This window comes from Borostomias antarcticus (assembly GCF_949987555.1).
Source record: "Borostomias antarcticus genome assembly, chromosome: 6".
Taxonomy (NCBI): domain Eukaryota; kingdom Metazoa; phylum Chordata; class Actinopteri; order Stomiiformes; family Stomiidae; genus Borostomias; species Borostomias antarcticus.
Window position 1 is genome coordinate 8367192 of NC_140239.1, and position 15020 is coordinate 8382211.

General features: G+C 47.0%; 2 protein-coding genes across 2 annotated transcripts; both read right to left on the reverse strand.

Moving 5' to 3' along the window:
* Nucleotides 1–44: 44 nt before the first annotated feature.
* Nucleotides 45–947, reverse strand: LOC311310258 (sphingosine 1-phosphate receptor 3-like; the record flags this gene model as incomplete). The annotated part of the gene is made up of 1 exon (XM_084439679.1): nt 45–947. One exon carries the CDS (start codon nt 945–947, stop codon nt 45–47), a length of 903 nt encoding a protein of 300 aa, XP_084295805.1.
* A 3956-nt stretch (nt 948–4903) lies between these two features.
* Nucleotides 4904–14323, reverse strand: LOC311310453 (kynurenine/alpha-aminoadipate aminotransferase, mitochondrial-like; the record flags this gene model as incomplete). Its single annotated transcript, XM_084439963.1, has 13 exons — nt 4904–4945; nt 5210–5311; nt 6163–6269; nt 6490–6554; nt 6713–6774; nt 7763–7859; nt 9090–9172; nt 9521–9586; nt 9752–9961; nt 10076–10150; nt 10244–10376; nt 12693–12861; nt 14257–14323. The coding sequence occupies 13 exons, from the start codon at nt 14321–14323 to the stop codon at nt 4904–4906; spliced, it is 1278 nt and encodes a 425-aa protein (XP_084296089.1).
* Between the last annotated feature and the right edge of the window lie 697 nt (nt 14324–15020).

The window sequence follows — 15020 nt, forward strand, 5'->3', positions numbered from 1 at the left end:
CTGGTGATGTAACAATATCAAGCCTCGTGTGTGTTTCCCGTGGGCTACCTCAGTCTGTGTTTGCATGGACACACTCTGCCCCACACGGTTCTCAACATGGCCTCTCGCAGAGCCGGGCTGCCCCACACGTACACGCTGGGTGTGGACACGGAATTGAGCCTCGCCATGATGGCGAACACGTTCGTGGACTCGTTTCTAAAGACTAGACCCTTCCGAATCACCAGTCTCAGGATGATATTGACAAACGAGGGACCCCATAATATCAGGAAACATATCACAACAAAAATCATGATATTCAATGATTCTTTTTTGCTTTCTCTATCGGCACTCGGTGGGTCTCTCTCGAGCTGGTACCTTGCCACCACATATAATTTAATAGTCATGGCCACTTTCGTTAGAACTATCACCTGCAAACAGACGATACTAAATGCGTGCATTTGTATGGCTTTGGATAAGGGCACACAATGTCTAACCATTAACAGAAAATAAACATAAAGCCAACAGTAGATGTTCGCGCCTATCACTACATGCCTGCTTACGAAGCGACTGTAGAAAAACGGGTGACAAACAGCACAATATCGGTCAAACTGTGCGATCAAAAACGTCATAATATTCACCCCTAAAAGTGAAGGCAATATATAGAAGGTTCCATTCCTAGAAGGATATCCCTCCTGCACATCGAAGAGACCCAGATAGTAAACAGACAACCCAGTTAAAGTATCACAAATACTGGTGTTCAACATAAAAATGAACCGGTTTTGAATTCTCAGGGCTTTCGTCGCCAAGATCCCAATCACTACCGTGCCCGCGAGCAGCACGGAACAAGTGGCAAACAGAATTTGGAAGATGAAGATCAGGTAATCTATGGGACTGTTGAAGTCAAACGCGAGAGGCACCCCGCTAGAGACGGTTTCTGTGATGTTTGCAGATAGACTCGTGCTGGCCATTGTGTGTGGCGCATGAACGCTCGCGACTACCACTACGATGTACTGTTACTGTAGCCTATTTTATAGACACGTGCAAGCCACCAAGCTGACCACAAGAAGCAGCATGTCCTCAGAGATGAATGACATCAGCGACAGATAACGCAATTTTTAGTTGCATCATCTTCGTTATGATTCTGGTATCAGGTGCATTTACGCCGCGCATCTTTTATTGTCTATGCATGTTTGTTTGTTTGTTTGTTTGTTAGGACAAATTTGAATTAAATGGAATTCTATTATTAAAAATGAAATCCCACTCCTATAGCCTAATTACTGCAGCTGATCAACAACAATGTAGGCCTAAAGAACACAATAGGCTAACACGCTTATTCATCATGTAAAACTGCAATTCAATCAGAAGAGTAGCCCTATTTAAATGTTTTATAGGCTACTGTATCTGATGATAATAGCATTATCCGTTCCTTACTGTATGTTGAAGGAGTGACAATGGTCTTTTTCTATGCTGGGTTTTGTGAAGTAATGAGCTGATCAATGAGCTGACTTATAGCCTACTATACAACAACAAATAGTAAAAATAATAATAATAATAATAATAATAATGGGTGCCACGCGGCCTGGAAATATGGGATCTGACCAGGCCTTAGTCAGAAATCACGTCAAGCCCACGTGGACTGACCCAGGTGGACTGACCCAGGTGGGGCCACTGTGCAAACCGCTGGCAAACCGGCTTGGGACCCTTATTGCCAGCCCGCGTGGCATCCATGTGGGCCCCACCTATCAATGCTGGTTGGGCCGTGACGCATCTGTTCCTGCTTTTTGGAGAACACGTCTGTATTGTCCTCTTTATATTTGTGTATTTCTTAATAAAGAAACTAAAACATCCATGAAGATATATTTATAGATTAATTTATAAATTGAAAATTGTGATGGTATTTATATTGATATTGTCAGGTTCGAGATGGAAAAACAGTATGCGAGATCAACGAATTAAAATGCAAAATCACCTAGCGCTTTGTAAACTATTACAGGAGAGACGTTCAGCACCATGGACAGCGCACTATTAGCCTCGCCTCTGGAGTTAAAACTATTATCTGATGTGATATTTTAAAGAATAACAACGTGTACATAGGCTGGATCTTTGAGAAGCGTGTGACTTTATATTTGTTGAATATTGGAATGGGGACGAAGGGAATGTCAGCTCAGCTGTGCCACCTGCTACTCCAATATTCATGTTTCCACCCGAGTTTTGGGATCAAATTTCTGAATGGGATGTCTAACTTAAAACTCATGTTCACACTGCTGCAACGTGTTTCTGCCCCAAATCAAGTTAGGATCGTGTGTCTGGAGGGGGAAGTAAAGATATAAACTCACGAAGCCTGTGGCTAAGATTGACTCACAAAACCAGTTGAGACGATTTTATTGAAAGATCACATTGACAAACATCGATGATGACATAACACATGCTGACAACACATTTCACAAAGGATGAGATTAATAGCCCATCTAATATCCAAGCCTACTGTCCAGGGCTGTGTAACACTAGAACAGCATAGACCATTGCTAAATTAAACCAATGGTTTAGATATATAAGGCTTATATAGAATACAATGCATCAACAATAACTTCACATTTGGTCAATCGTATTTATTCCATACAATTCCAAAATGATTGAATGGTCTGTTGGCAGCAGTACATTACATTACATTACAGTCATTTAGCAGACGCTTTTATCCAAAGCGACTGATACCTTGCCACCACATATAAAACGTTAGTTGCATCAGCTTCGTTAGATGGTTCTATGGGGGCTGTAGACTACATCTCTCGAGAGTAGTGAACAAACACCTATAGCTAATTTCGAAAGAGGCATCAGTCATCAATCTTTCGATGTTGTCCAAATATTGTGTCAAAGGCTGTGGTGTTTAGAATTGACATTTATTTAACGAAAATACAATCGATTGATGTAAAAAGTCATCATTTGAAGGTAGCTTCTGTATAATAACAAATATCTAAAGGATAATGTCGCAGAATAAATACATATTGTGATTTTTTTATGTTTAACAAATTAAAAATTAAGTATTAAAAATACAAATAGTTTGTTTCTAACAAAGATGATCGATTGAATATAGATGCACGGTGGCGCAGTTGCCTATACTGTCGCCTCACAGCAAGATTCCCGCGGGACGATCTCCCGGGCCTTTCTGTGCAGAGTTTGCATGTTCTCCCCGTGTTCACAAGGGTTTCCTCCCAACAACTCAATACGAAAAACATGCAGAAGAACAGATGCTCTTCAGTCCTGTCCCTGACCAGGACCTGGACTGAGCACTTGGACTTGGTCCCCGGGCGCCACTGACAAGGCTGCCCACTGCTCCTGGCTGCCCCTGGAGGAGAACAACTTTGATGGGATGGACAAATGGACAAATTTCACCAGCGACCCCCGAAGTTGCATGTGTGTGTTCTGTGTCGCCGCTCACCTGTGTGTGTCACCGTGTGGTTGGTTAAAGACCCCTCGGGTCCTGTAATTATATAGTCCACATTTAAAAATTACATTTAAAAAAATCGATGCTATTTTTACCACCATGAGAAAAAGTGTGCCCAAATACGCACTTTATCAGATATCGATATAATGTTAAACAAAGGTTGAAAGTGCAAATTTGATCTATTCAGTCAGTTCTATTTAGGCCTGTATTTCAATTAATTTCAGGTGTCAAGTAGGCTAGTATAACCGGGGCTACAAATTAAGTGGGCTGTAATCCTATATTATATCTAAACTAATACTTAAAGTATACTTAAATAAACGGAACTAAAGGGGCTGGCCACCATCACCTGGCGGCCCTACTATGGATGCAATGGTTTTACCAGTAAGTAAATGGGAAAATAACCAGACCTTCTTCCAATGGAATCATGCCAGGCTAGCCATAAAACAAACAACAGGCTACTACATATTCAGACAGTGCTGGTCAGTTGACAGTTTACTCAGGTCAGACTGTACAGACATATTTACCATCCAGTGAATTATTGACTGACCATGAGGCTGCGGCAATAGTCTGAAACACTTTTAAAAGGCTCCATGAGACAACCGATCGATCTATCCATTAATCCATATGTCTCACTTTAGAAACTCATTATTCAGGAGTGTTGTTGTTTTACATACTGTACCTCGGATACCCCCGGGAAGTTGAGTTCATGGAAATGCCAATTCAATTATAGCACAGATATAGACCTAGCCATACTACCTTGCATGTAACAAAGCACCTCATGGTATGACATATTACTCATAGTACCCTTTCCAGCTGAGCGTGTCGGCAGGGCGTAAACAAACACTTGCACTAAGCACCATAAACAGTGTCTGGCTCAGTCAACCTCACAGTTTACAGTCTGTTAGATCTCTATCGTGTCACAAACCCACTTTCAAAGTCAAGTGGGACAAATGGACCCGAACGCTCCCGCTATCGTGGCACTCTCAATTAGCCATCACCATGACAACCACAGGGCTGATTAGTGATGTAGGCCTACTGATACCGTTAGTGAGGGGAGGACAGCTCAGCTAATCAAGCGGCCGATGAACCAACGAACGAAGGAACATGAATGAACGAAGGAGCGTTAAATAAAGTTTAAGCGCGTTAAAAGGTTTTCATTTATTGTTCTGGACAATTGTGACCGCGTCTTACATTGATCAATCAACAGATCCATAATTTCCAACCAGACAGCCGACAGCAAAAAACGGACAAGTACAGTAGTGTAGATTAGAGCACTGTGGCGAGTTTCAGTCTAACCAGGTCCGTGAATGATTGAAGGGAGGTGAATCCAATCACGGTCCAGACATGGTCCAGACAGAGGTGCGGACATCATGTTCAGATGATTGTGCTTGAGGCGAGTGTCTCTGCCTCGAGGTGAAACAGTGGCCTTTAATTTTTTTTTTTCGTTTTTGTAAAACGCTTAATGTCTTCTCTGTATCCCCTTCATTGTGCCTCCCTGATAAGCGAAGAAAGCCTCTTGAAAGCCTGGTGAGAACAACAGACAGACAGTGTGAGAGAGAGAGAGAGAGAGAGAGAGAGAGAGAGAGAGAAAGAAAGAAAGAAAGAGAGAGAGAGAATGACGTTCAAGATGCGTTAATTCACCATCCTTCCTTCAGTGTGTGCGGGTGTGTGTGTACAGTACATCCTCCCGTGTGTGCGGGTGTGTGTGTACATCTGACCGCGGGCGCGGCTGTGTTCGTGTGCAAGGGTGTAAAGTACAGAGCGCTGGTGTGAGGGGGGCGTGTTCACCTCATCTATCTGCTGTGGCGTGGCGAGGGAGAAGGAAGCTCTGACATAGGGACAGGGCTCTGAGCTGTTGATCATGAATACTCCCCCAGGGACAAGCAGCACCTGGAACACACACACACACACACACACACACACACACACACACACACACACACACACACACACACACACTAATGTTGTAAGTGTCCAGTGTTACCCGTTTGTCCTGCTTGTTGCTTGTTGCTCTGTCTGGTATTGTTTTTAGAGTCATTCTGTTTTTAATCTCTGTATTGGCTAATGTAATGTAATGTAATGTATGAATCCTATGTTGTTGTTTTTTACAGGTTGCCTTTTAAACATCTGGCGAGGGACAGCAGGCGGAAATTAGCCATCGGGGCTAAATCTGGCTCATTTATAGTTTTACTATCGATTAATGTGCAGTGTCCCTGTTTAAATAAATTAACTTCACACACACACACACACACACACACACACACACACACACACACACACACACACACACACACCCTGCATTTCATCCATTCCCTCTCTGCTCTCTTCCCTCATCTTATACTTGACTGTATAGAGCTGACTGTTTAGTAGGCAGAGAACCCAGTTGTGCTTCATCAGATCAAATCAAACTTTATTTGTACGGCGCATTTCATACACAGAGGCAACAGAATGCACTTCCTGATTCTCTCCCCTTAGAAACGGACCAATCGGCATCAGCCTGAAGAGTACTCCTGTGGGAGGGACAAGGCTTTTAAATCTACAGGCTTTTGCTGATGAAGGCTTCTCTCCATAGACAATCCCACATCCTATCCCCACATACGTGCCAGCCCCACCCACAATGCAATTCACCACCTGCTTTCCATGAAACAGGAGAGGGAGTCAGTCGAAAGCAGAACACTAGACACACACAGTCCGTATCCGTGTGTGTGTGTGTGTGTGTGCGCGCGCGCTGCGATACAAACCTCCTTCTCCAGAGCCTTCTCCATGATGAGCTGATGTGTGTCTGGGATGCCCTTCAGTTTGATCCACATAAACATGCCTGCAGCTGGGGTGGTCCACTCGGCCATATCTACACACACACACACACACACACACACACACACACACACACACACACACACACACACACACACACACACACACACACAACACAACACAACACACACACACACTTATTTGAGTCCGGGTGTTGATTGACACGATTGGCAGCTAATAGTGCTTTAGCCAAGTAGCGGGTTGCTCTGAAAAGGCCCTTACTGTCAGGCTGGAGGGGAATGAGGGTCACGAACCTTTGAGCCATCTGTCTGCAGAGGAGATCATGGCATCACGCTGTTTCCTGTAAAACCTGATCACCCTGTGAGAGGAGAGACAGAGAGAGTTGGTGGACGAGGTGGATCGAGATGCGTGAGTCCTGATACAGGTGTGTGTGTGGGGCGTCAGACCATGTCGTGTGTGTGTGTGGGGGGGAGGTCAGACCATGCCGTGTGTGTGTGTGTGTGTGTGTGTGTGTACCCATCTATGTGGTTGAGGAAGCCTTCCAGACCCCAGCCATGCAGCAGCTGAGAGACCAGGAGCTGGAGGGAGTAGGAGAGAGAGAGAGACGGGAGTGGGGAGGGAGAGAGAGGGGATTGCAGGTTTGATTGAACGCCAGACCCATGTTACAACCTGGGTACAGTGAATGACCATTCACATTGACAAACCCGCTCCTATGAAAGGTAGCATGGGGGTGTAGTTATGCTAGAAGGGAACAGTGGTGAATATTTAATATCTCCCAACTGCACGTCTGCCTAACTCTACTGTCTAGAATTGTTTATGCAAAGCAGAAATGAGAATTGGACGGGCGAGATTCCTGAGTCTGTCTTTAACACGTTCTTATTTCTGCCCTCTCACGTCCGCGTCCCCGTCCCCCCCAGAGTGCTGGAAATGTCTCACAGGGGTCACGACCCCGGACACTCGCACACAGACAGAAGCAGGAGCGGCTGACGCCTTCACTCGAGAGAGTGAAGGAGAACCTAGCATTGCATTAACCGCTATCCTAACACTGATTAAAATGGGCTCGCACTCGTCTGTCCACGTCTACTGAGAAACAAAGTGAATCATTACTCTGAGTGGCCATTTTGAGGAACGTTGGTATTACAAGTTAACAGCCCGAGGTGCTCAGCAGTCTGAGAGTGTCCTCTGGTAACAGGGTACGGTTTATCAGTCGACTCATTTCCTGTTTCCCTGTTCGGACAATAGTCACAGGAAGACGGACTCACCAGGGATCAAAAACAGTGAGACACTCGGAGGCGGGAGGTTAACAGAACTGAAAACCAACACAATAACAACAACACGATGACACAGAAGAGCGCTGGCCACTGGAACACAGAGTGTAACTTTAAACTGGAACCAAGGCGCGTTTTCAACAGGAAATCTCTATGGACCGGTTTGTTAGCCTAGGACCACAGCACAGGCTTAATCTGCAGTAAAACCAGAAAACCACAGGCTCTAAACCAGAAAACATTCCATTATTCAGATGTGTTTTAAAGGAGACGGTGGCGTAGGGGTGAGAGGTGGGCTCACCTGTGTGAAGGTGCTAGCGTGCATGGTGGACGCCTGGATGTGGAGGACCACCCTGTCCAGCAGGGGCTTGGGGCCGGTCACAAAGCCTATCCTCAACCTGCAATAACAAGGTCACACCAGACACAGTGACACACACACACACACACACACACACACACACACACACACACACACACACACACACACACACACACACACACACACACAACTCGCTGTGGTCCATAGAGCCACTTCCACTTGTGGAAAAACAGCCAATTAACAATGTACAGCGTGTCCTGTCTCCAGACACAACCCTTTATCCGGTGTGTGTGTGTGTATACAGGGTTGCAAGAGGTAATTAAATCGCTCCATGAACTGGGAAAACAATGAGTCAGTTGCAACCCACAGAGTAAACAAACCAAGTCGTGACTTGGAAACAACAACCAGAAACTCTCCTGAGAGCGGAACAAAGCTGCTCTTCACGCAAGATAAAATAGAGAGATCAAATCAAACTGACGAGTGTTAGCCCCCCGTGCCCCCCCCCCCCAAGTTCCTAGGCACCACCATCTCTGAGGATCTCTCACGGTCAAACAACACACACTCTCTGGTGAAGAAGGCACAACGGCGGCTCTGCCTCCTGAGGTCGCTCAGGAAAGTAAACTTGTCACAACAACATCTGGTGTCCTTCTACCGCTGCACTATTGAGAGTGTCCTGATCTACAGGATCTGTGTGTGGTACGGGAGCTGCTCTGCGTCTGAGAAGAAGGCTCTGCAGAGAGTCGTCAACTCGGCCCAGAAGATTACCGACAACCAGCTCCCTGCCACCGAGGACATCTACACCTCCCGCTGCCCTAGGAAAGCCACCAGCATCACCAAGGTCCCCGCCCACCCCGGCCATCACCTGTTTAACCTCCTACAGGACTAAAACACGCACCACTAGGCTGCTGAACAGTTTCTATCCCAGGGACATCACCACACTGAACTCTGCACTGAAAAATAGATCCTAAAATCGTGCTGTTACTATTACATTATGTGCAATATACTGTATACCTAGTGCAATATCCACTGTGCAACACATTAGTGCAATACCTACCTACCTGTGCAATATCGTGTGAGTGTGCGTGCGGTTTAGATAGTGTATTTACAGTATTTATACTTTATATAGTGGTGTGAATGTGTATGTGACAGTGTACTTTTTATATATCTTTCTATTTTATTATGGGAGCCCCGTTAGGTTGTGTTTTTAAATTTCGTTGTACAAGCAATGTTACAATGACAATAAAAGGAAATCTTGAACACACACACACACACACACACACACACACATAGAGTCTGCTGCCTGGCTCACCCGGAGGACAGGATTTTAGAGAAGGAGTCTGTCCTGATGACCCTCCCATCAACGTCCATGGAGAGAAAGCTGGGAACCCAGGGCTGATGGAGAGAGATAGACAGAGATGAAGATATATATATATATATATATATATATAGAGAGAGAGAGAGAGAGAGAGAGAGATGAAGAGAGAGATAGATATATATAGAGAGAGAGATGAAGAGAGCGAGATAGAGAGAGGTAGAGGGAGAGAGATAGAGATGAAGATAGAGAGAGAGGGGGATGAAGATAGAAAGAGATAAAGATAGAGAGAGAGATGAAAACAGAGAGAGATAAATAGAGAGAGAGATGCAGAGAAGGAGATGGAGACAGTCACATGCATCTTCCATGTAGTAGCCCGTATCGGTCAAAGGCGTGGCGATACGTAGCGATGCACAAAATCCTCTCACCTTGTCAAACTGCAGGAAGTAATAGGGGTCGTCCTCGATGATAAGCATGTCATACTGTCTCGCCAGCTACAGAGAGAACAGGGAAGTGAACTGATCCTGATGAAACATGGCCGAACAGGGAAATCGGTGGCCTCGTCTAACCAGAGGGCCTCATTACAACCAGAACGACGCTTTCTCATTGGCTCCCTCTGCCCCAGCCTGTTAACCGGTTGATTTTACGGGATGCCTCACCTCGTAGATCTCCCTCTTCCTCTGGGCCGTCATGGAGGTGCCGGTGGGGTTACCCCCGTTGGGGATGGTGTAGAGCACCCGGGGGGCGGAGCTATGGGGCTGGTGGACGAGGGCGGGGTCCCAGCGAGAGAGCACTTCCTTCAGGCCGGCGGGGATCATGCCGTGCTGGTCGCTGGGTACGTTGATTAGGTTGCATCCCAGTGGCTTCATCTGGAGGAGGGGCGAGGGTGTGTTTGTGTGTGAATGTGTGTGAGAGAGAGGTAGAGAAAGACGATGGAGGCGGTGAGATGAACCTGGGTTGGTAGAGGAAAGGTACCTACTTACAGCCGCTAGGGTTCCAGAGTAGGTGGGAGCATCCAGCAGAACGTTGTCTCCAGGGTTGATGAGCATCTCATACACCTGCGAAGATCCGGGGAGGAATCAAGCGTTGGGACAGGAATGACGATGATGATGATGATAATGATGATGAGGAGGAATGTATGGCTGCAGTACCTTGCAAAGTCCTTCCTGGCTGCCAGTGGTCACACACATGTCCATCTGCACCTCCTCGGCGCTGTAGCTGGCCGTAGGAGGGTTGTGAATTTTCTTCTGCAAGTTCTTCATCCACATCAACAGCTCTGGGATCCTGGGAAGAAGACAATATATACTAGTACGTCAGCTCTGATGCTTACAATATGCTGTAGTAAATCTCAAGATTAAATGTTAAAATATAACATAGTAGTATCTTGAATGAAAATGTTATTTTGAATAACATTTTGAAACGGTAAACAAACATGAATTTGACTGGCGTACAAAGTGTAACAGAGCTTGAGTCAACGTATTTAAAAGCGTTATATATACTGTAATAATCTTTATATTGTACCAACAAATAGATCTGATATCAAATAGATAAAAGGAGCCATATTAGATAGATAGATAGATAGATAGATAGATAGATAGATAGATAGATAGATACATACTGTACATACATACATACATACATACGCACACACACACACACACACACAAAGGAACGCCTGAACTGCTCCGTATTGAACCTGGGTGGGATGAGCCTGTGTCTGCTCCCCATCTGCCACAGCTTGTCATAGAGGGGAGGGGTTGTCTAGAATAGACTTCAGTTCGTCCCTCATCCTCCTCTCCGACACAGTCTCCAGACTGTCCAGTTGTTGCCCCACAGCAGAGCTGGCCTTCCTCACCTGCTTGTTCAGCTTGTTTGACTCCCCAAACTTGATGCTGCCTCCCCAGCAGGCAACGGCAAAGAACAGTGTGCTGGCTACAACAGACTAGTAGAATATCTGCAGTAGCCTGCTACACACACCAAAGAACCTGAGCCTCCTGAGGAAGAACAGTCTGCTCTGTCCTTTCCTGTAGAGGGCCTCAATGTTGTCAGTCCAGTCCAGTTTGTGGTTCAGGTGCACTCCCAGGAATTTGTATGAGTCCACCATCTCAACCTCCTCCCCCTGGATGGTGATGGGGGTTAGAGGCCTCTTGTTCCTACTGAAATCCACCACCAGATCCTCAGTCTTACTTGAGTTGGAGCTGGTTCTTCTCAGACCATTCAACCAATCTTCTGACCACGTCCTGTACTCCTCCTCATCGTCTGCCCTGATGCAGCCCACGATAGAGGAGTCGTCTGAGAACTTCTGGAGGTGGCACGCTCCAGTGTTGTGGCTGAAGTCGGAGGTGTAGAGGGTGAACAGGAAAGGTCACAGGACTGTTCCTTGGGGGGCGCCCGTGTTACTAATCACCACATCGGACAGGCAGCCCTGCAGACGGACATAATGTGGCCTGCCGGTGAGGTAGTCTGTGATCCAAGCCGCCATGTTGTGGTCTACTCGTATAGCTGGGAGCTTCTCCGCGAGCCGGAGGGGAAGGATGGTGTTGAATGCACCAGAAAAGTCAAATAACATGACTCTTACCTCACTTCCCGGCCCCTCCAGGTGTAGGTAGGGTCTGGGGAGTCGGTAGATGATGGCATCGTCAATTCTGATTAAGGCCTGGTACGCAAACTGCAGGGGGTCTGGGAAGTCGCTCACCATGGGCCTCAGGCGCTGCAGAACCAGTCTCTAAATTCCTTCATGACATGAGACGTCAGTACCACTGGCCTGTAGTCATTGAAGCTGCTGGGATGAGCTTTTTTGGGCACTGGAACGATGCAGGAGGTCTTCCACAGCTTCTTCATCCTCAGGGAGAGGTTGCATAGGTGTTGGAACATGCCAGCCAGCCATATCATGCATCCATCCACCAGACAATGGTGTAACAGTATTAGATTTGGATTATGTCCAGTCACATGTTATACCCTTGTATTTACAGCTGTGCACTGTATCTCCTATCAGCAGGGGCATTTAAACCCATGTTGTGTCGATCAGTGGTGGATATGGCCGAGACCTCAGGCTGCTCTGTTTACTAGAGCCATAAAGGAAGATAAGGAGCTGTAAAGAGATAACCTCCAATAACCGCATGCTGCCGATGACTGTGAGTGTGTGTGTATGTGTGTGTGTGTGAGCGTGTGTGTGTGTGTGTGTGTGTGTGTGTGTGTGTGTGCGCGCGTGTGTGTGTGTGTGTGCATGCATGTGAGAGAGAGATTGCTGCCGATGCCTCACCATGACAGAGTAGTCGTTTAGCTACCGTCTACTACCAATTTGAGGTAGACCAAAAATCATCTTCAAATCATAATTCTCCATTCAATCTGCACTGTAAATTCAGCAAATATCTATCCCCTGGTAGCTGTATATTGACCAGGTCCTATCATAGCTCTCCAGGTTTGTCTCTCAGACAGCTTCTGAAGAGGAACCATGTTCTTGTGCACCCCTAAAGCTAGAACCCCCGCGTTCTGTGCGCCTGTAACCAAGCCGACTAGGCTAACAAACCGGCTCCTCGGTATGAAAGGAAGCAGTTCCGCCGACGGGCGCAGTGATACCCAGTGCTCCTCGCCCCTCACCCTCTGGAGGTGGAGTACTGCAGGGCCCTCTTCATCAAGGCCTCGTCGAAGGCGACCTCCTCGCCGTTCTTCAGCCGGACGGAGGCAGACTGGAAGGGGAAGGTGTCGGGGTTGGGAGCCCCCCCCGCCAGGGAGATCAAAGAGGGGGGAGAGCGCTGATGCAGCTCAGCTGAACAAGGGAGGGGGGGGTAGGTATAGGATAGGTAGAATAGGTAGGGGAATAGGTAGGGAGGGGAGGGGGGGTGTAGAGTAGGTAGGTAGGAGGGGAGGGGGGGGGGGGTAGAATAGGTAGGGAGGGGGGGTTGCGAGTAGGTAGGTAGGAGGGGGGTAGAATAGGTAGGGAGGGGAGGGGGTTGTAGAGTAGGTAGGTAGGATGGGAGGGGGAGGGGGTTGTAGAGTAGGTAGGAGGGGAGGGGGGTGTAGAGTAGGTAGGTGGGGGGGGGTTGTAGAGTAGGTAGGTAGGAGGGGAGGGGGGGTGTAGAGTAGGTAGGTGGGGGGGGAGGGGGGGTGTAGAGTAGGTAGGTGGGGGGGGGGGGTTGTACAGTAGGTAGGAGGGGAGGGGGGGGGGTTGTAGAGTAGGTAGGTAGGAGGGGAGGGGGGTTGTAGAGTAGGTAGGTAGGAGGGGAGGGGAGGGGGGGTTGTAGAGTAGGTAGGTAGGAGGGGAGGGGAGGGGTAGAATAGGTAGGAGGGGAGGTGGGGTTGTAGAGTAGGTAGGTAGGAGGGGAGGGGGGTTTGCAGAGTAGGTAGGAAGGAGGGGAGGGGGGGTTGTAGAGTAGGTAGGTCGGAAGGGGGGTTGTAGAGTAGGTAGGTAGGTAGGAGGGGAGGGGTTGTAGAGTAGGTAGGTAGGAGAGGAGGGGGGGGGGTTGTAGAGTAGGTAGGTAGGAGGGGAGGGGTTGTAGAGTAGGTAGGTAGGAGAGGAGGGGGGGGTTGTAGAGTAGGTAGGTAGGAGGGGGGGGTTAGAGGAGAAGGAGGAGGTGGTGTTGAAGTTATATTACCAACAGAGGTATCCCAAGTATTCTAATGCTGTAGGACATTATACATACTAGCTAGGATACTAGGCTGCTGAAGTGCGCTCTCCTTAGTATCCTAGCTAGTATGTATAATGTCCTTCAGAATTAGAATACTTGGGATAGGATAGGCTACTACGTGTGCCGCCAAAACTTTGAGTGCCAGTGAAGACAAGTCCTGAAACTGTGTATTGCAGCGAGGCAAAGTATTTCCCGCTCGACTCGAAATCACCGCGAGCAGGGGCACCACTAGAAATGTTGGGCCCTATGAAAGAATATAATATTGTTGGGCCCCCACAAACCTACACCTTATGATAATAATAATAATATTATTATTATTATTATTATTAATAATAATAATAATAATTATTAAAGTGGTTTTTGGGGGCCCCTGGCAGTGCAGGGCCCTTGGAATCTACCTAACCCCCCTGACCCTGAGTGATTCCTCGACCAACTGGGGTGCCACCAGGCTACAGGATGGTACAAGGACAAGTAATGTATAGATCCATTCCATAGACAGCAATGCATTCAAATGTAATAGTTTCATCATGACTTACTCAGCACAGGAATGGGAGACGGCTTCCGAGCTGCACTGACAGCTGTCAGAAACCTGGAGTAGTTCATAGTTCCTGCAGAATTAGAGAGCCTGGTTACAAATGTAGACACACGATCAAAATGTCTACTGAGTAGATCAATTAGTCAATTTTGGTGAGTTGTTGCTATACAGATCAATCACTTATATCACTAATCGCACTTATGTTGTAAAATGAATGAACAGAGGAGACAAGTACAGTAGCCTAGGTAAGAATGTAGTTTCTGCAACGGAGAGTTTGGATTCTTGATTCTGATTGGCTAGCAGCCGTGGTAAAATACTCTGTAACCCACTGCTGCGACCGGATAACAATTAGTATTAATGCGCCGTCAATCTCATTGACGAGGCCATTGATAAAATCAAGCGGTAGGCTATGCTTTGCGTAGCAACCACTCGCAGCAACCTCGCCATTTTCGTATCCTATTACAATAACGCACTCATCAGTTCGACTCCAACACTTCCACACCCCTACCAGCAAAAACGAGTGCTCTGGGGAACTGTTTTAATAACTGCACCATGGCTGGAAATATTGAAATAAACGTGAACCACCCGAATTATGCCTTATTGCTTATGTGAACAAGGCCAACCCAAATAGGCATCATCATCATCAAATCATAACCACTCTGCTGTAGTTGAACTAAACTTAGTTTCTCGGAGCCAGTTATCATTGGTTAAGGTCTTTAGTAACCGTTTATAAACTCGAAGGACACTGACGTTGCCCTCATTTAC